The 21,222-nt window shown below is 41.8% G+C and overlaps 1 protein-coding gene across 6 annotated transcripts in view; it reads left to right on the forward strand.

Moving 5' to 3' along the window:
• Positions 1–21,222, forward strand: part of taf12 (TAF12 RNA polymerase II, TATA box binding protein (TBP)-associated factor) — a 35,471-nt gene that overhangs the window by 9,048 nt on the left and 5,201 nt on the right. The window contains exons 2-5 of one of the 6 annotated variants that reach the window (XM_078238272.1): positions 660–812; positions 5,260–5,341; positions 10,746–10,997; positions 13,530–13,607. In XM_078238272.1, coding sequence (XP_078094398.1) covers positions 802–812; positions 5,260–5,341; positions 10,746–10,997; positions 13,530–13,607 — 423 coding nt within the window. In that variant the 5' untranslated portion in view covers positions 660–801. The remainder of the gene's footprint in view (positions 1–659; positions 813–5,259; positions 5,342–10,745; positions 10,998–13,529; positions 13,608–21,222) is intronic. The other 5 variants (XM_078238275.1, XM_078238277.1, XM_078238274.1 and 2 more) reach the window with 5 other exon arrangements.

Below are 21,222 nucleotides of genomic sequence, written 5' to 3' on the forward strand. Positions count from 1 at the left end.
CAAATGCTAAGAATCCTGCTGTGAGTAACTCACCTCCTGACCTCCCAAAGCCTGTCCACCATCTAAATGACACAAGTCAGGAGTGTGATGGAATACTCTCCCATTGCCTGGAAGGGTGCAGCTCCAACAACACTTGAGAAGCTTGACACCATCCAGGGCAAAACAGCCTGCCTGATTGGCACCACATCCACAAGCATTCACTCTCTCAGCCACTACTGCATAATGGCAGCTGTTTGTACCACCTACAAGTTACACTGCAGGAACTCACCGAGGCTCCTTACACAGCACCTTCCAAACCCAGAACCACTACCATCTAGAAGGACAAGGGCAGCAGATACATGGGAACACTACCAACTGAAGGTTCCCCTCCAAATCACTCACCACCCCGACTTGAAAATATATCACCATTTCTTCATTGTCTCTGGGTCAAAATCCTGGAACTCCCTCCCTAACAGCACTGTGGGGCATACACAGACTGCAGCGGTTCAAGAAGGTGACTCACCCCACCTTCTCGAGGGCAATTAGGGAAGCCCGCATTCTTTGAATAAAAAATACTTTTGAAGGTCCAAAACAGAAGGTAGGAAATAGGAGCAGAAGTTAACCATTCTGCCCTGAAAGCCTGCTCGCTTATTTTAGTTCTTGTGTTTGTATTTTCTCAGAAATCCACTTTTCCCTCTCTCCGTACTCCTGTAGAGGAAAGAATCTTGCTGGGGTTTGGTACCTTGGGCAGCAATGGTCTTCGGTTGCCTCACCAAGGCAGCAAGTTCTTCACATAGGTATCAGCAAGCTATTTGACCTTGAATGTTACACAGGTGAGCCTGACGCTGTCTTCACTCATTCTCCTCCAGTCATGCGATGGTGATCAGATGGAAAGGGAAGCCCCAGTTAATTTGCCATCAATCCCGAATCCTGTGGATGCTGAGGTCAATTAGAATGCATCTACCCCAACTAACATTGGCCAAGTCAACATGGGCTAGAATTGAACCTAAGACTTAGATTTTTAAGCTTTTCTGCTTTTCACCTGCCAGCTTTAAAGGGAATTATTAACCCAAACAATAGGACTTCCATTTAATAAATTCAACACCTGCCACGGTTTTTCATTTGAAAAATATTTTTATTGTGGCCAAACACTAGTTTAGCCTCTATACAACATAGGAGAGGAAAAAGAAACCAGAAATAGGGCTTGGTTATCTCTCCAAAGATATTTTAATCCTTTTTTAGAAGAAAATTGACTCCATCTTCATAAGAGCTAGGAGTAGGCCATCTGGCCCCTCAAGCCTGCTCCGCCATTCAATAAGGTCATAGTTGATCTTTTCATGGACTCAGCTCCACTAACTCGCCCGCTCACCATAACGCTTAATTCCTTTACTGTTCAAAAATTTATCCATCTTTGCCTTAAAAACATTCAACAAACTAGCCTCAACTGCTTCACTGGGCAGGGAATCCCACAGATTCACAACCCTTTGGATGAAGAAGTTCCTCCTCAACTCAGTCCTAAATCTGCTCCCCCTTATTTTGAGACTATGCCCCATAGTTCTAGTTTCACCTGCCAGTGGGAACAACCTCCCTGCTTCTATCTTATCTATTCCCTTCAAAATGTTATATGTGTAGGAGTGTTTTCAGAGACTGGATTAAGCTGTCTTTCATGTGAGGGATTTCCCTTCTTAATTACAGCTCCGCTAACACATAGACCCATGGAGTCAAGTACTCTGGTAAAAGGCATTTCTTTATTTTCCAAGCTTGGTCAGTGTCCGAGGGAGAGAGATTTGGGGCAGTTCCAAATCTACTCACTCTCAGTACTACAATTATACAATTTTCTAAAGCCATTTGCCCACGCCTTGCTCACCCCAGCTGGGTACGAGCCAATCATTATTAGTATAGATTATTTACCTTGGCTAATAATATTTACCCTCTGACCGCATGGGACTATGTGATCAGTTTGTGGGCCTTGACAGTCTTTCTCACCGTCTCCTGATACTTTCCAGACCTCCTTATCTGGTGCAATGTGTATCCCATTCATTAGGACTATCTGAGACCCCTGATGTGTCCTTGGTTCAATGTATATCCACTCATTAGAACTGTCTGGCATTTGATATGAGTTGCTCTTCCCTTTGCTCAGTAGCTGCATTGTTCCAAGGAATGTGGTTGTTTTTACTTAACTATGTCCCATCATGCCTTACGAGCATTGGGTTATTAACCAAGGTATATGCTTTTAATACAGAATATGTTTTCAAAAATACATGTCTAAATTCTCTAGCAGTGGTTATCGGTGCCTCTATGCAAACAGTATTTTTCGATCACTGATCTAATCTACCCTGATCTGTTAGTTTTTTAATCCCAAGTTATACTAAATTCCCTCTTACAGTGTTTCTATAAGATCCCCCCCTCATTCTTCTGAATTCCAATGAGTATAGTTCCAGTCTACTCAGTCTCTCCTTATAAGCCAACTCTCTCAACTCTAAAATCAACCTAGTGAATCTCCTCTGCACCCCCTCCAGTGCCAGTATATCCTTTCTCAAGTAAGGAGACCAAAACTGTACACAGTACTCCAGGTGTGGCCTCACCAGCACCTTGTATAGCTGCAACATAACCTCGCTGTTTTTAAACTCCATCTCTCTAGCAATGAAGGACAAAATTCCATTTGTTGTCTTAGTTTCCTGCTGCACCTGCAAAACCAACTTTTTGTGATTCATGCACAAGGACACCCAGGTCCCTCTGCACAACAGCATGCTGCAATATTTTAACATTTAAATAATAGTCCATTTTGATGTTGTTCCTGCCAGAATGGACGACCTCACATTTACCAACATTGTATTCCATTTGCCAGACCCTTGCCCGCTCAAATATCTATATCCCTTTGCAGACTTTCTGCGTCCTCTGCACACTTTGCTCTACCACTCATCTTAATGTCATCTGTGAACTTTGACATACTACACTTGGTCCCCAACTCCAAATCATCTATGTAAATTGGAAACAATTGCAGTCCCAACACTGATCCCTGAGGCACACCACTAGTCAATGAGCGCTAACCAGAAAAAAACACTTATTTACCCCCACTCTTTGCTTTCTGTTAGTTAACCAATCCACTATCCATGCTAATATATTAGCCGTAACACCGTGCACCTTTATCTTATGCAGCAGCCTTTTGGGCGGCACCTTGTCGAATGCCTTCTGGAAACCCAGATATACCACATCCACCAGTTCCTAGTTGTCCACCGCACTTGTAATGTCGTTAAAGAATTCCAGTAAATTAGTTAAACATGACCTGCCTTTTATGAACCCATGCTGCGTCTTCCCATGGGACAGTTTCTATCCTGATGCCTCGCTATTTCTCCACTGCAGAAGATAAGCTAACTGGCCTATAGTTACCCACCTTTTGTTTACCCCCCCTTTTTTTTTAAACAGTGGTCTCATATTTGTTGTTTTCCATTTTCTGTTTTCCAATCTGCGGGAACCACCCCAGAGTCCAGCGAATTTTGGTAAATTATCACGAGTGCATTTGCTATTTCCCCTGCCGTCTCTTTTAGTGCCCTGGGATGCATTCCATCAGGGCCAGGAGACTTGTCTACCTTTAACCCCATTAGCTTGCTCAGCACTATAATGATAATGACCATTTCTAGGTCCTCACCTGCCATAGCCTTTTTGTCATCAATTTTTGGCATGTTATTTGTGTCTTCCACTGTGAAGACCGACACAAAATATCTTGTTCAATGCCTCGGTCATTTCCCGTTATTAAATCCCCCTTCTCGTCCTCCTAAAGGACCAATGTTTACCTTAGCCTCTCTGTTTCGTTTTATATATTTGTGGTAACTTTTGCTATGTTTTTATATTCTGAGCTAATTTACTCTCATCTATCTTACTTTTCTTTATAGCTTTTTCGGGTTTTCTGTTGACCATTTAAACGTTTCCCAATCCTCTAATTTCCCACTAATCCATGCCACTTTGTATGCATTTTCTTTCAATTTGATACCCTCCTTTATTTCCTTAGATATCCATGGCTGATCATCCCTTCTTCTGCAATCCTTCCTTATCACTGGTATATACTTTTGCTGAGCACTGTGAAAAATTGCTTTGAAAGTCCTCCACTGTTCCTCAATTGTGTCACCATAAAGTTTTTGCTCTCAGTCTATCTTAGCCCTCATCTCATTGTAGTCTCCTTGGTTTAAGTACAAGACACTGGTATTGGATTTTACCTTCTCACGCTCCATCTGTGTTTTAAATGCAACCACACTGTGATCGCTCTTTCCGAGAGGATCCCTAACTGCGATTGTTAATTGTTCCTGTCTCATTACACAGGACCAGATCTAGGATGGCTTGCTCCCTCGTAGGTTCCATTACATACTGTTCAAGGAAACTATCGCAGATACAGTCTATGAACTCCTCCTCAAGGCTGCCTTGACCGACCTAGTTTGACCAATTGACATGTAGATTAAAATGCTCCATGATAATTGCCGTACCATTTTTACATCAGTTATTTCTTTGTTTATTGCTCGCCCCACAGTTATATTATTATTTGGCGGTCTATAGATGCCTGTCAGTGACTTTTTCTCCTTGCTATTTCTAATTTCCACCCAAATGGATTCAACTTTTTCTTCATAGAACCTATATCATCTCTCACTACTGTCCTGATATCCTTAAATATCAGAGTTACACCACCTCCCTTACCTTTCTGTCTGCCCTTTTTAACTTTTTCATAATTTTCCATGTAGTTGAAACCTTCTCCCCACATGCTAACTTGCTACTTTGCTCCCTGTTAACCATTATACTTCCTGTAGTTTTACTCTTACATTCCCCTCTTCCCCCCCCCCCCCCCCCCCCCCCCACCCCCCCAACAAATTGGCTAGTTTAAAGTCCTTGTGACCACCCTATTTATCCTTTCCGCTAGAACACTGGTCCCAGATCGGTTCAGGTGAAAACTGCCCCAATGGTAGAGATCCCTCCTGGTCCAATATTGATGCCAATGCCCCATAAAATGAAACCCCTCTTTCCCGCACCACTCCTTTAGCCACATGTTTAGTTCCCTAATTTTCTCATCCCTATGCCAATTCGTCCATAGAATCATTCTCAACCGATAGTTTATCGTCCAGGAATTGTCATCAAGCTTATTGTTTGGTGAATTAATCCTACATTTAGTGTTACTCTATGGCAGTAATTTTTAGGATATTTAGTTTGTTGTATTAAGGCACTCTTTCAAAAGCGTTCACGGTACAGAAATCCAGTTAATCCTAATGTGGCCTAATCCTTGCTGTTTGTTTCCAGGCAGCATGTCACAATGAACTCTTCATTATCTGGGCCTACAGCAGTAGCTGATGTGATTAAAGATCTAGACTCTCAGATAGCAGTAAGTAGTGCCTGAGTTGGCTTTGAGTGGCATGAGAGAATGCAGCAACAGAATATGGACAGGGATTCTGCATTAGATTTTGCTTTCTGATTTAGACATTGGGGATTAAATAGCTTTTGTGCAAATGTTTGATGTGAATACAGTAGAAAATCACAATTTTTGAGGCTGTAACAGGGTTAGCTATAAAATAATCAATACGTTTTATGTATATTTTTGCAATTATTTTTTTCTCCCCTTCTGAAGCTATTTTTCCACAATGGTAGGAGTGATTCACCTGAGGCTAGACCGTGAGTGTCAGCAGATCCTGTACTTCTGAAGTTCCCATGTATATATTTCCAGTGCAGATGGATGCTTCGTGCTTGGAATCTGACTAAATTATCCCTCCCTAGCACTCCCCCGCCACCCAGATTGAATTTTCCAACAGTGTCAGAGAATCAAACTCGGGTCTGTGTAATCAGCTAATCACTGCCTTAAATAACTGACCGATTCCCTTCAACTCAAAGCAATAAGAAAATTAGACATAATGCAAATAAACCATTAAAATACATGCCATTGCTATATAAAAGTATAGCTGGTGTAACATGCTTTGGAGAGGGGGAAATCCTTGCTCAAACATGAAGATTTCTGAATTCTAAAATGTATGGCGTACACCCAATGACAAGATGATCATTCATATCAGTCTAGGTTCAATAAAAGTATCCCTAAACTTTGTGCAAAACTATATTTTCGGTACAACAGCTGCTGACAACTGCTTGACTTTGCCAGTATTGTGCAAGGTTTGCTGCTGACTCTGAATCTAGGCCCCAATTAGAGGAAGTTTTTTTTTTGCTGATGTTTCAAAGCAAAGGTGCTTCCCAAAATTAACATGTCAGAAATCTCTGCCAACAACTCAGCCATACAGAAGTGTGCTCATCTTTTGCTGCTGTGTACACACACAGCTTCAGTTAATCAAAGAGCATGACAGCTAGGAACACTTATAAACCACTCCTTTAAAAAAATAACTGCACACAAAGTGGATTTTCTACTCTGCAATATGTAAGTCAGTATTTCAGAACTGCTTCTTGAGTTAATTCGGTAGTATCATGCATCATTAGTCATTCCTTTTACCACAATGGGACCCTAATATATATCATATAACTTGTGATGTATGATATATACCTTTCTCTGATGAACCTTGATCAGTTCTTTGCACGTACATATTAGAATCCTACAGTGCAGAAGGAGGCCATTCGGCCCATCGAGTCTGCACCGACCACAATCCCACCCAGGCCCTATCCCTGCAACCTCACTTATCTACCCTGCAAATCCCCTGACAAAGGGCAATCTAGAGTGGCTAATCAACCAAACTTGCACATCTTTGGAGTGTGGGAGGAAGACCATGCAAACATGGAGAGAATGAAAGAATGTGCAAACTCCACACAGACAGCCACCCGAGGCCGGAATTGAACCCGGGTCCCTGGTGCTGTGAAGCAGCAGTGCTAACCACTGTGCCCTTGTCTAACAAAGTTTTAAAACAGTTATAAAGAAATGATTTAAAAGATTTAAGTGCAACAATGTCTGACTTTAGGAAATTTCAATAAATGGCACAATTCGGGAAAATAACTTTCTCATTCATAACCTAAATATTTTTTTTAAATTTTTATTATGTGTCACAAGTAGGCTTACATTTATACTGAAAATCCCCTAGTCACCACACTCTGGCTCCTGTTTGGGTACACTGAGGGAGAATTTAGCATGGCCAATGCACCCTAACCAGCATGTCTTTCAGACTGTGGAGGAAACCGGAGCACCCGGAGGAAACCCATGCAGACACGGGGAGAACGTGCAGACTCCGCTCAGACAGTGACCCAAGCAGGGAATTGAATATGGGTCCCTGGAGCTGTGAGGCAGCAGTGCTAACCACTGTGCCAACATGTCGCCCAAATGGAGGATTGATTTGATCTGCTCTAAAGTCCTGATGTGGAAATACCAGCTCTAATGTTGCTATAAATTGACAGTAACGCACATATTGAAGGGTTTCAATTCTGCCTTTGGGGTTTGCCCATCATTAGAAGTAGCCGTATCATTAACCAGCTGATGGCATCAAACCGTTTCTGCTCAATACGTAGAACATTGTTCCAATATCTGGTCTTGGTAAAATCATTGTTAATTGTCCCCAGTGTCTGGTTTCAATAGACATTCATTATTTCAATAAATTGTACGGTTTCCAATAAAATTGAAGTGTTTAGTACCTATTTGCTTTTACCTGCTGGGGAAAAAAAAGTAAATGCTTGTGTTTAAGGATGGCCGAGTGATTTTATTTTTGAACATGAGAATTTTTTGCCACGTTGATTTGTGCTTCCTGTACAACAAATGACCCCCTCAATGTGTTTGTTGCTTAAAGAAACAAATTCTTGAATTCCGTTAAGGTAGTTGCAATCATTTGGTTTATAAATGAAGTGCAGTAACGCAATAAATTGAAGTGAAGAAGCGGGGGGGGGAAGTTAGAAACCACTCCAATCTGGACATGGAAGAAAATGTCAATGATTCGGTATTTTACACAATACGTGATTTAGGTGCTGAGTGATAGGGGTGTTTTATTTAATGCATTTATATTATGCCTAAGCTAAAGCATGTTGAGCTTGAGGGATCTGTTTACAGGATAAAGCAAGTGAAGTAAGCTGGAGCTAGGGATCGCCCGATACTACAAGGTGCCAAACTATCACTATGTTTAACATGAGACATTGTTACTTCAGCATTTTAAACAATGTTAATTTGATTATGCCAAATCAATCCAGGTTGCACAATTGGGGCATAAATACTGCTTTTCTAGAAATTTGATGTCAGCTGTTTACTCGTGCACCCCGTAATTACGTTTCTGCTCCTGCATGTGAAAACTAAACAAGCCATTATTGAAGTAAATGTTTTGTAGTTTTCCCATTGGCACCTTGAATACTGACTAGCATGCTTGTAACATTTCTTTAAGCTGCCTTGTATTGCGCACACCAGGCAGTGATCACGAAAATACACTCTGGTTTCCTTGTCAATTGCTTTCCTCGCCTAAAGTTATTGACTCCTTATTGGAGTGCAGATCAGTGTATACCCATGCACTCCATATCCTTGCCCAGGTGGACACTATTCCTGTGTAGGTTTTGCTGAGGAATACTGGTAGTCTTTTTGGCACTATCCTATCTGGACCCAGTTCTGTCCCCACCATACATTCATCCACAGCATACTTGCGAGATAGCAAAGAGGGGTTTTGGATAGACGTTTTTGCTTTTCCCCTTTGCCCCTCTCCTCATCCTGGGCCCAGGGGTGCTGAGGTTGATTGTTATGCTTTTAGTCCCACTCGAGCAGAAATTAGTAGCTTCAGGCTACACTGAAGAAACTCACCAAACTATTTGGGGACCCGAGTGAAAACACTCCTGGGTGCCAAGAAACAAAAGCTGGAATACATACAATCATACTTCAGAAAGTTGTGATCAGTGTTGAGTCACTTTATTTGGGCAAAGTAGGTTTATTTATTCAGAAAGTGAAAAGACTACCAGTACTTTGATGATTTACAATACAGTGATTTAATGTAATTATTTCACCATTAGTATAATGTGACTCTGAAGCCTGTGCCTACTGCACGATGCCAGTGATCTGCCTCCTGAGTTAGAGGGTGAGGTACAGAGCAGGGTAACCAAAGGAACTCTTCACGGTTTTAATGTTCTTCACAGTTAGGAACTAAAGTCTAGAAATCAGTAAAGTAATTCTAAAGGTCTGTGTGTGCTGATAATTTCCATTATAGTGCTGAATTGGGCCGTGCCATGCTTTAAAAAAAAGTACTCCCAGAAAGAATTTGATTAGTTTTCAAACCTGCCTGAACGTAAAGGGTTCAATATATTTCCGTCGCTGAGATCGAGCACACTTTGGGTCAGCGTTTCCTGCTCCAAGTAGTATTTGTTGTGTGAGGTTACTAATAAAACTGATCTATTGAAAATGGGTTGAAAATTGTTAGTTCCCTAAATGATAATCTGGTGAACACCAAGAGTTGTGAATCTACTTGATGTTGTGAGATACTTTTCCAAGACAAGGGCTGAGGAGTTTGTTTTAACGGGGTGGGAAGTTAACTGATCAAAATATATTCTAGGTTGAGTGTAAAATAAAAATGGTTCACCTTGTTCGAAGGGTAATATTTGAAATAAATGTTGGAAAACGTCTTTTCATACACTGTCTATGCTTGGATTTCCGATTCTTTCTGCAGGATTTCAATTAGTTCATTTTCAAAGTTTGCTCAACCAGATAAAACTTCAGTAATATTGTCTTTGACATACTTTTTCACGTGAAATGTCATCCTTGTAATGCCAAGTAGTCTAAAATTTCATGAGACCCTTGTAGGAATTGCTATTGTTGCAATGAAACATAGGGTCAAAAACTGCTGGATTTCTCAAGTGTTATATCGTGTTACTGATGCCAGTCTTGGAATCCTTGCTCATCTTCTTAAGTGGACATACTTTACAGCCTCATTTCATGTCACAGCAATATTTAAATATTTTATTATCTTTAAGTCAATTTCCACGCAATTCCATGGGTGTCCATACTGATTGCACAGATGCACTGCTTCTTTAACCAAAAGAGAAAATGCTGGAAAATCTCAGCAGGTCTGGCAGCATCTGTAAGGAGAGAAAAGAGCTGACGTTTCAAGTCCAGATGATCCTTTGTCAAAGCTTTTCTCTCTTTTCTCTCCTTACAGATGCTGCCAGACCTGCTGAGATTTTCCAGCATTTTCTCTTTTGGTTTCAGATTCCAGCCTCCGCAGTGATTTGCTGTTATGCAGTAATTCTTTATCTGAAATTGGGGTTGAATGCTGAGGGTGAAAAACCATGCAAGGGTGGTTTTCTTGGCTTCTCTACATTACAGAGAGAGATATTGGCAATGAAACAGATCTCTGATCTTAATGAATGTTTGAAGAAATATGTTATAAATTAACCCAAAAGAAATGCCTCTGGCATTCTTTCCCAGTTTTTCATAAACTTTTTACAGTGTTACTTTATGCTTGCTCATAACTTTGTACATATAATGTTTAACATTTTTTGCATGCTTTGTCTTTAGGGTAGTGGCTGATTTACTTTAATCGAATGACTGTAATAGTGAGTGGCTTGTAAACAGAGCTTAGGATTGCTGTAAAATTCACCCTGAAAACAACTCTCTTGGAGAGCAAAGCCTCTGAATATTATACACTTGTATTAATGTTGGTTTATATTTACAGCCCCATGATTTTGAGAAGAGGGGGATTGCCAAAATAGTGTAATGCACTTCAGTTTTTTACGATCTGAACATGCTTAACAAACTAAAGTAAGAATCAGGAATTTGCTACTCTTAAATGTTTATAAAAGATGGCATTTGAAAAATTATGTTTACCTTTTTATGTTTTGAACAGCTGATTGGTCCCGGCCCCCACAGTCCCAAGCAGAAACAGGATTTGGAGAAACTTAATGATTTAAAGACCAAAGCCCAACAGATTATGAACCAGTTTGGACCTGCAGCTCTAATAAATTTGACAAATTTTCCCTCAATAAAACCTGATCCATCCAGCACACCACCTCCAAATACAATGGCTAATAGCACTGCTGTGGTAAAGATACCTGGAACACCAGGCTCAGGGGGACGTATGAGTCCAGAAGGCAATCAGGTATTGTAGTTTTAAGATTTACCTGTCTTACCTTTTGCTGCCTATTTTATTTTCAATCTTTGCAGTATTTCCTCCTTTTGTAGAATTTTACCTTCCCCTTCAAATACAAGGGTGAAAGGATAGTGGTAGCTTTCTTAATGACGATACAGCTGGCTGATGGGCTGTGGTTTTATGAGAGAGAGTGATGTGTTTTCAACACTGCATTTGGCAAATAACTTGGGAAACTTAACCCACTTTTGCAAACAGGCTTGAGTAACAACAACTCTGTGATGCTAATCTAGTAAAACTGGACTACCAGCATGCTGAAGAACAGAAGGAGTATGCTGCAGATAGAGCTTAGCAATCCACAACCAACAGGTCAGATCAAAGCTCTGCAGCCCTGTCACATCCAGCCATGAATGGTGGTGGAAAATTAAGCTACTAACTAGAGGAACAGGCTCCAAGAACTTCCCTATCAATGATGGGAGAGCCCAGCATATCCATACAAAAGACAAGTTTGAAGCATTTGCTACTATCTTCAGCCAGAAGTGTTGAGTTGATGATCAGTCTAAGCCTCCGTCTGAGGTCCCTATCATCACAGATGTCAGCCTTCAGCCAATTTGATTTACTCCACGTTATATTAAAATACAGCACTGCAGAGGCTAAGGACTCTGACAATATTCCGAGAATAGTACTGAAGACTTCTGTTCCAGAACTTGCCGCACCCATAGTCAAGCTGTTCCAGTACAGCTACAACACTGGCATCTAATTGGCAATGTGGAAAATTTTCCTGGTATGCCCCATCCACAAAAACCAGGACAAATCCAATTGGGCCAGCCACTACCCCATCAACAGTCTTAACAAGCAGTGTGAATCTGCTCTCTCAGTTTGGGGGCCACCTGGCAACCTCAGTACAGCTTTGGTCCAAACATGGACAAAAGAGCTGAATTCTGGGGTGAGGTGAGAATGAATGCCTTTGACATCATTCAAAGGTCGCATTTGACTCGGTGTTGCATCAAAGAACCCGAAAAAAAACGATGCCAATAAGAGTCTGGCGAAAGCTCACTGTTAGTTGGAGTCATGCCGAGCATAAAGAAAGATGGCTGTGATTATTGGAGGCCAGTTTTTTTGCTACAGGTGTTCCTCAGGATAGTGTCCTGGGCCCAACCATCTTCAGCTGCTTCATCAATGATCTTCTCCATCATAAGGATAGGGTGGAGGCGGAGAGATTCTTTCCACTTAGTAAGGAAGTTAAAACTAGAGGACACAGCCTCAAAATAAAGGGGGGTCGGTTTAAGACAGAGTTGAGGAGGAACTTCTTCTCCCAGAGGGTGGTGAATCTCTGGAATTCTCTGCCCACTGAGGTGGTGGAGGCTACCTCGCTGAATATGTTTAAAGCGCGGATGGATGGATTCCTGATCGGTAAGGGAATTAAGGGTTATGGGGATCAGGCGGGTAAGTGGTACTGATCCACGTCAGATCAGCCATGATCTTATTGAATGGCGGGGCAGGCTCGAGGGGCTAGATGGCCTACTCCTGCTCCTATTTCTTATGTTCTTATAAGGTCAGAAGTGGAGATGTTTGCTGATGGTTGTACAATTCGGGACTTGTTAAATAATGAAGAAGTTTGTACCTGCATGCGGCGAGAGCTGGACAACATGGCCATTTTCCAATTAGAGAAAATTCAACCATCTCGACTTGATATTCTAATAGCATTACCATTGCTGAACCCTCCACCAACATCCTCAATGTTGCCATTGGCCTGAAACTTAACTGCACCAGCTATGTAAATATTGTGGCTATAAGCAGGTCAGAGGATGGGAATTCTGCTGTGATTAACTCATTTAGTGCCTCCCCAAAGCTTGTCCACTGTCTACAAGATTCAAGTCAGGAGTGTGATGAGTGCAGCTCCCAAAACACTCAAGCTCAACACCATCTAGGACAAAGCCCACTTGATTAGCACCCCATCCACCACTTTAAACATTTACTTCCCTCCACCGATGCACAGTGGCAGCAGCGTGTACCATCTACAAGATGCACTGCAGCAACTCACCAAGCCTCCTCCTGTAGCACATTCCAAACCCATGACCTGCTACCTAGATGTTCAAGGGCAGCAAGTACGAGAACCATCTGCAGGTTCCCGTCAAGCCACTCACCATCCTGACTTGGAACTATATTGTCGTTCTTTCATTGTCTCTGGATCAAAATCCTGGAACTCCCTCCCTAGCAGCACTGAGAGTATACATACACTGGATGAATTGCATTGGTTCCAAAATGCAACTTGCCACCACCTTCTCATGGGCAGATAAGGATGGACAATAAATGTTGGACTCGTCACCAACATTTGCATAGCATGAATGACTAAACCAAAAAATCACATTTTTGGATGCAGAGTGTGCTTGACTCCTACTTATTTGTTAACTTTTGCTCATTTGTAATATATGCTGAACCAAAGGTATTTGTCTCTTAATTAGGCCCATATTAGTTTACCATTTGTCAACTCAAAGGACGTAACATGAACTTTCTGCATCTTTATTCTAATTGTATGTTCAGGTTTTAAGCAAGAAGAAGCTACAGGACCTGGTGCGTGAAATTGATCCAAATGAGCAACTTGATGAAGATGTCGAAGAAGTAAGTTTTATGTACCAATTAATAGCATTAAAAATGTAAAGTACTACTTCACTCTGCGGCATTACTTATGGGAAGATGGGAACAGTTATTTTTTAAATCTCCTTTAGAATCATTTTGTTACTTGGCAGTTCTTTTAGGTACAAATGTTATTCTGTCACACCATCTCCTACTCAAATTACTCTTCGCACCCCTTCCTCCCTTAATCTCTTCTTTACAAACTTTAAAACTCAAATGTGGTTTCACTCAATCACTACTTTTTGACTTCCTTATCTTATCAGGTGCAGTAGCATAGCGATTGTTACTGTACTAGAAATATTGGACTAATAATCCAAATTCTACCACAGGTCAGCAGGACCTAATGGACTTCATCCCAGTGCAATGAAAGAAGTGGCTGTGGAGATGGTAGTTGTATTGGTTTTAATTTTCCAAAATTGCCTCGATTTTGGAAAGGTCCCATCAGATTGGAAAATAATGAATGTGTGACTCTTCTATTCAAGAAAGGAGGGCTCTCTCATAGGGGAAATGTTAGAATCTATTATTAAGGAGGTTTTAGCAGAGCACGTTGGAGATTTTCATACAATTAGGCGGCATCAGCATGGTCTTGCGAAAGGGAAGTCATGTTTGACTGATTTATTAGAGTTCTTTGAGTCAGTAACAAGTAACACGATTAAAGGAGAACCTGTAGATGTGGTGTATTTGGATTTCCAAAAGGCATTTGATAAGGTGCAATGTATGAGGTAACATATTAGCATGGATCGAGGATTGGTTGGCTAACAGGAAACAGAGAGTAGGGATAAATGGGTCACTTTCAGGTTAACAGGATGTAACCAATGGAGTAGCACAAAGGATTTTTGTTGAGGCCTCAACTATTTATAATCTATAAAAATGACTTGGATGAAGGGACCAGATGTATAGTTGTTAAAGTTTCAGCTGGTACAAAGATAGTTAAGAAAATTATGAGGAGGACATTGAGTTTACAGTGTTTTGATATGTTAAGTAACTGGGCAAATATTTGAGAATTATGGGAAATTGTGAACTCATCCACTTTGGCAAGAAGAATAGAAAAGCTTTACGTTATTTAAATGGTGAAAGGTTGCAAAACTCGGTGGAGGAGATGGTGGCATGGTGGTAATGTCACTGGGCTAGTAACCCCGAGGCCTAGGCTAATGCCCGTGGACATGGGTTCAAATTCCACCATAATAGCTGGTGGAATTTAAATTCAATTAATCAAATCTGGAATTGAAAGCTAGTCTCAGTAATGGTAACCATGAGAACTATCATAATTTTATCACAAAAATCCATCTGGTTCGCTAATGTCCTTTAGGGAAGGAAATATGTTGTCCTTACCTGGTCTGGCCTACATGTGACTCCAGATCCACAGCAAGGGCAGTTAGGGGTGAGCAACACATGCTGACCTTGCCAGTGATGCCCACATCTCAAGAAAGCATAATTAAGAAAAGAAGGTACAGAGGAATTTGGAATGTCCTGGTACATAAATCATAAAACGTTAATATGCAGTATAGTAAGTACAGTAACTAGGGCAGCACAGTGGTTAGAACTGTTGACTCACAGTGCTGGGGTCCCGGGTTTGAATCCCGGCTTGGGTCACTGTCTGAGTGGAGTTTGCACATTCTCCCCGTGTCTGCGTGGGTTTCCTCTGGCTGCTCCGGTTTCCTCCCACAGTCCAAAGATGTGCAAGTTAGATGGATTGACCATGCTAAATTCCCCTTTAGTGTTCAGGGGGGGGCTAGCTCGGGTAAATGCATGGGGTTATGGGGATAGGGCCTGGATGGGATTGTGGTCGGTGCAGACTCAATGGGCCGAATGGCCTCCTTCTGTACTGTAGGATTCTATGCTTAAGAAGGCAAATGCAATGTTGTCGTTTATTGCAAGGGGAATGGAATGTAGAAGTATGGGAGTTTTGCTGCAATTGAATAAAGCATTGGTGAGACCACATCTGGAGAACTACAGTTTTGGCCCCCTTACTTGAGAAAGGATATAAATGTATTAGAAGCATTTCAGAGAAGGTTCACTTGACTGATGACTGGGATGATGAGGGAATGGCGGGGGGGTTATGAGGAAATGTTGACGCTGTATCCAGTGGAGTTTAGAAGATTGAGAAGCGATCTTACTGAAACATACAAGATCCTGAGGGGAATTGACTGGCTGCTGAGAGGATGTTTCCCCTTATGGGAGAGACCAGAACTCAGGGGAACAGTTTAAAAATAAGGGTTCTCGAGAATTTTTTTCTGCAAGAGTTGTTAGTATGTGTAATTCTCTTCCTCAGAGAACAGTCTAGACAGGGTCATTAAGTGTTCTTAAGGTTGAGTTAGATTTTTGATTGACAAAGAAGTCCAAGGGCATCGGGAGTGGATAGGAAAGAGTTGGGGCCACAATCAGATTATCTTGTCAAATGGTAGAGCAGGGCCAAGTAGTCTATTGCTCAGAATTCTGATATTCTGTTCATATGTACAGCAGCTGGCAAATTTAAATTTAATTCTATAAAACTAACACCCATAATCGTGATTGTCATAAAAGCCCATCTGCTTTACTCATGAAATCATGCTGTTACCCTGTCTGGTCTGTATGTGATTCCAGACCCTCAACAACTATCCTCCTGAAAGGGGGGCCCTCAATTTGTACAAAAGGTGACTCACCATCACTTTAGAATAGAATAGAGTGCAGATGGAGGCCATTTGGCCCATTGAGCCTACACTGCCAGCAATCCCACCCAGGCCCTGTCCCTGTAACCTCAAGTATCTGCCCTGCAAATCTCCCTGACACCAAGGGGCAATTTAGCATAGCCAATAAACCTAACCCACACATCTTTGGACTGTGGGAGGAAACCCGAGTGCCCAGAGGAAACCCACCCAGACACGGGGAGAATGTGCATACTCCACACAGTCACCCGAGGCCGGATTTGAACCCTGGTCCCTGGTGCTGTGAGGCAGCAGTGCTAACCACTATGCCACCGTGTCACCCTTGTCGAAGGAAATCAGAGATGAACAATAAATGGTGGCTTTGTCAGCGAGTCCCACGCCCTGAGAAATTAAAGAAACCTTCCCTCTTACTCCTTCAACCTTAATGATACCCTTGTATTGTGAATCTTAGACTTCATCAAGGTTCCTCATTTCATCATTTTAAAAACTGACGTTTATCTTCAGTCATTTTACTTGATTCTTAGTCATATCTGATCAAACCTTTCATCAAATGGTACATTGTGGAGGCAGATAGAAAATGTATACTGTATATAAGCTATTGGACGCAGCAAGGTTCTTGTTGTTTTAATGCACTTCGTGGTACCGAGCCACAGAGACCGAGAAGGTTCAAGTTCTAATACTCTGTATTCTTAACCAATACAACCAGAACAGTACATTAGCCTCTGTATTTCTGGGCTATCCAGAGTATATGCTTCAGTTTCCTCCCACAGTCCAAAGATGTGCAGGTTAAGTTGATTGGCCACACTAAATTGCACCTTAGTGTCCCAGGATGTGTATTTAGAGGGATTAGCAGGGTAAATATGTGGGGTTTTGGGGATAAGGCCTGGGTGGGATTGTTGTCAGTGCAGACTCAATGGGCCAAATGGCCTCCTTCTGTACTGTAGGGATTCTATGGTTCTATGATATGAACACTGGATGAGACAGTGATCCGCTCAGCTGTATAGTCTGGCATGGTCAAACAGTTAGTGTTGAGGATCAGCCAACTGAGGTATCGGAGCACAACCAACATCCATGAAATTACCCCAACATGACGATTAAAAGCAAAATACTGCGCATGCTGGAATCTGAAACAAAAACAGAAAATGCTGGAAAATCTCAGCAGGTCTGACAGCATCTGCTGGGAAAGAATAGAGCCAACGTTTTGAGTCTAGATTACCCCTTTGTCAGAGCGCACAGTGTCCATCTTCACTTTAAGTCAGAAAAAGTTGACCTTTTGAAAGCTTAATTTGTTCCTCACTAGAGGGAGCTGTACTAGTACCAGTATTATATACAAATGCATTCTAACTGCAAGTATTATAGTGGAATTATATTGATGTATATTGTAAGATGAGAATATTATTAAGATTTTGTTTTCCAATCGAGGGAGCGAGACACAAAATGCAGTTTCTTTTAAGAACATAGGAACAGGAGTAGGCCATTTGACCCTTTCGAGCCTGTTCCCTCATTCGGTTAATTGATGGCAGATCTGTGACCTAGTTCCATATGCCCACCTTTGCTCCATGTCCATTAATATCTTTGGCTAACTAAATTCTCACCAGTCTGAAACATCTACCATGCCTTTCACTCCTGAAAGGGCTGGTTCTAATTTTTATACCCTGTCACGAGTCCTAGATTCCCCAATCATCAGAAATAATTTCTGATGCAAGATCAATGGACCTGAAACGTTAACTCTGTTTTTCTCTCTCTCTCCAGAGATATTGCCAAACTTGCTGAGTATTTCCAGCATTTTCTGTTTTTACATCAGATTTGCAGCATCTGTAGCGTTTTGCTTCAGAAATAATTTCTCTCTCTATCCAGTCTGTTCCTCTTTTATATTTTGAAAAGTTCAATCAAGTCGTCCCTTAACCTTCTCAATTCCAAGGAACACAGTCCTATTTTTGGAAACTCTAATGCAGTGATAATGTGAGCAGTGATTCTGTTTTATGAAGGTTTTGCTGAGAGGCCAGTTGACAAAATCAGTGTCAATTTAACCTCCATAAATCAATCTGGGGCTGCATTATCTGACTAACTAGAATAACAATCGGGGAACTATAATTGGTCTTGGTACCTTTAATTTAGGAAAAATCACTTCTTTCTTCTGCCCAGTGACCCCAGTTGTAAAGTACATGTGTGGACATCAGCTGAGAACAGAATCAAGCTCAGCTGTGATGTCTCTACAGAATTAAATTGTGCCAACATTTGTTGTCTTTGTTTACAAATGCAGAGAGATCATTTGGCTCTGTTACAGGAGGCCTGCCATCAACAAAATCCCAGCCCTAATTCATGTCTGCAAGAGATGATTTTTTTACAGTGTTAACCCTCAAGGGAAAATTCATTATGTATCTCTAAATGAAAGAAAGACTTGCATTTAGATACCACTTTTCATGACCACAGGACATCTAAAAGCAATTTACAGCTAATGAAATATATTTTAAAGTGTAGTCACTGTTAATTTTGATATATTATTGTCACCTATATTAACATACAGTGAAAAGTATTGTTTCTTGCGCGCTATACAGACAAAACATATCGTTCATAGAGAAGGAAACGAGACAGTGCAGAATGTAGTGTTACAGTCATAGCTAGAGTGCAGAGAACGATCAACTTAATGCAAGGTAGGTCCATTCAAAAGTCTAACAGCAGCAGGGAAGAAGCTGCTATTGAGTCGGTTGGTGCATGACCTCAGACTTTTGTATCTTTTTGCCGAAGGTGGAAGAGAGAATGTCCGGGGTGCGTGGGGTTCTTAATTATGCTGGCTGCTTTGCCGAAGCAGCGGGAAGTGTAGACAGAGTCAATGGGTGGGAGGCTGGTTTGCGTGATGGGTTGGGCTACATTCACAACCTTTTGTAGTTCCTTGTGGTCTTGGGCAGGGCATGAGCCAGACCAAGCTGTGATACAATCAGAAAGAATGCTTTCTATGGTGCATCTGTAAAAGTTGGTGAGAGTCGTAGCTTTCATGCCAAATTTCCTTAGTCTTCTGAGAAAGTAGAGGCGTTGGTGGGATTTCTTAACTATAGTGTCGGCATGGGGCTCCAGGACAGGTTGTTGGTGATCTGGACACCTAAAAACTTGAAGCTCTCGACCCTTTCCACTTCACCCCTGTTGATGTAGACAGGGGCATGTTCTTCTTTACGCTTCCTGAAGTCGATGACAATCTCCTTTGTTTTGTTGACATTGAGGGAGAGATTATTGTTTCCGCGCCAGTTCACCAGATTCTCTATCTCATTCCTGTACTCTGTCTCGTCATTGTTTGAGATCTGACCCACTACGGTGGTGTCGTCAGCAAACTTGAAAATCGAACTGATGGGGAATTTGGCCGCACAGTCATAGGTGTATAAGGAGTATAGTAAGGGGCGGAGAACACAGCCTTGTGGGGCACCGGTGTTGAGGATGATCGTGGAGGAGGTGTTGTTGCCTATCCTTACTGAGTGTGATCTGTGAGTTAGGAAGTTCAGGATCCAGTCACAGAGGGAGGATCTGTGTTAGTCGCTGTATAATCTGTCAGTACAGTTATCACTTTTAGCACAGCGGTTAGCACTGCTGCCTCACAGTGCCAGGGACCCGGATTCGATTCCCGGCTTGGGTCACTGCCTGTGTGGAGTTTGCACATTCTCCCCATGTCTGCGTGGGTTTCCTCCCACAGTACAAAGATGTGCGAGTTAGGTGGATTGGCCATGATAAATGCCCCTTAGTGTCAGGGAGACTAGCTAGGGTAAATGCATGGGGTTACGGGGATAGGGCCTCGGTGGGATTGTGGGTGGTGCAGACTCTATGGGCCGAATGGCGGCTTCCTGCCCAGTAGGATTCTATGATTCTATCATGTAGGACGTTTGGCAGTTAACTTGAGCACAAAGCATCCACAAACAGCAATGTGTTAGTTGCTGTATAATCCGTTTTTGTGATGTTGACTGAGGGATAAATATTAGCCCGGACACTGGAGTACCTCCCTGCTCTGCTCTGCTCTTCAAAGTAGTCCAGTGGGATATATTGGCTGGAATTCTCCGGCCATTCATGCCAGCGGGATTCTCTGGCTTTCCCAGCGGCATGGGGTGGCTTCAATGGGAAATGCTTCAGACTGATTTGGTTAAAGAGACACAGTTGCTTATCCTGAGGAGGGTGACTGCACCATTTCCACCTGATTATTGACATATATATATATATATAAAAGGCATGAAAAAATACGCTTTTTCCTTCGATATATTTACTGCAAACAAAATCCAGTTTAGTTCTATCTGGAATCTAGTTTTAATATTTAAAGCAATGGAATTTTTTTTTGGGAAGTGCTGCAAATTCCATGAAGACAAGTTTGGTGTTTTGTTCTGAAATTGGTCGTTTGAGATAAATTGGAATGAGGTGAGAATGCACTTCTGTTGTGAATCCATTATGCCCTCATTGTAAAGCCATTACCTTTTCTTTGACAACAAACAGTGAAATTTGAACTCAATTAAACTTGCTCTATATAGCTAGAGGATGTTCCACAGAATGTCTCGGGGGTGGGGATGGATTTTACAGTGTGTTTACCCTGGCCAAGAGATCTGCTAAGCCAGTCCAGAGAACTGTTAAGCAAGTTCACTAGTACTTCCAAGCTTATTGAAATAGACATGAATACTTTTAAGATTCTGGCAAATAGAGAAGATGTCATCTCTAGATTTTATGTTACAGATACAGGTCCAGGTTTAGTTTTACTAAGTATTAGGTGGAGTGTCCTCTTATATTTTGCATATCCGAAGAGATGCAACTTTTGTTTAAGTTAAATTTGCTTATTCTATCACAGAGACCACACAATCTCACCTGAATAATGTTGCCTATCTCCACCCCAACTACAAGTGGGCAGCGTGGTGGCACAGTGGTTAGGTTAGCACTGCTGCCTCTCAGCGCCCAGTGACTGAGGTTCGATCCCTGGCTTGGGTCACTAT

This window comes from Mustelus asterias, chromosome 21, assembly GCF_964213995.1.
Source record: "Mustelus asterias chromosome 21, sMusAst1.hap1.1, whole genome shotgun sequence".
Lineage (NCBI taxonomy): Eukaryota > Metazoa > Chordata > Chondrichthyes > Carcharhiniformes > Triakidae > Mustelus > Mustelus asterias.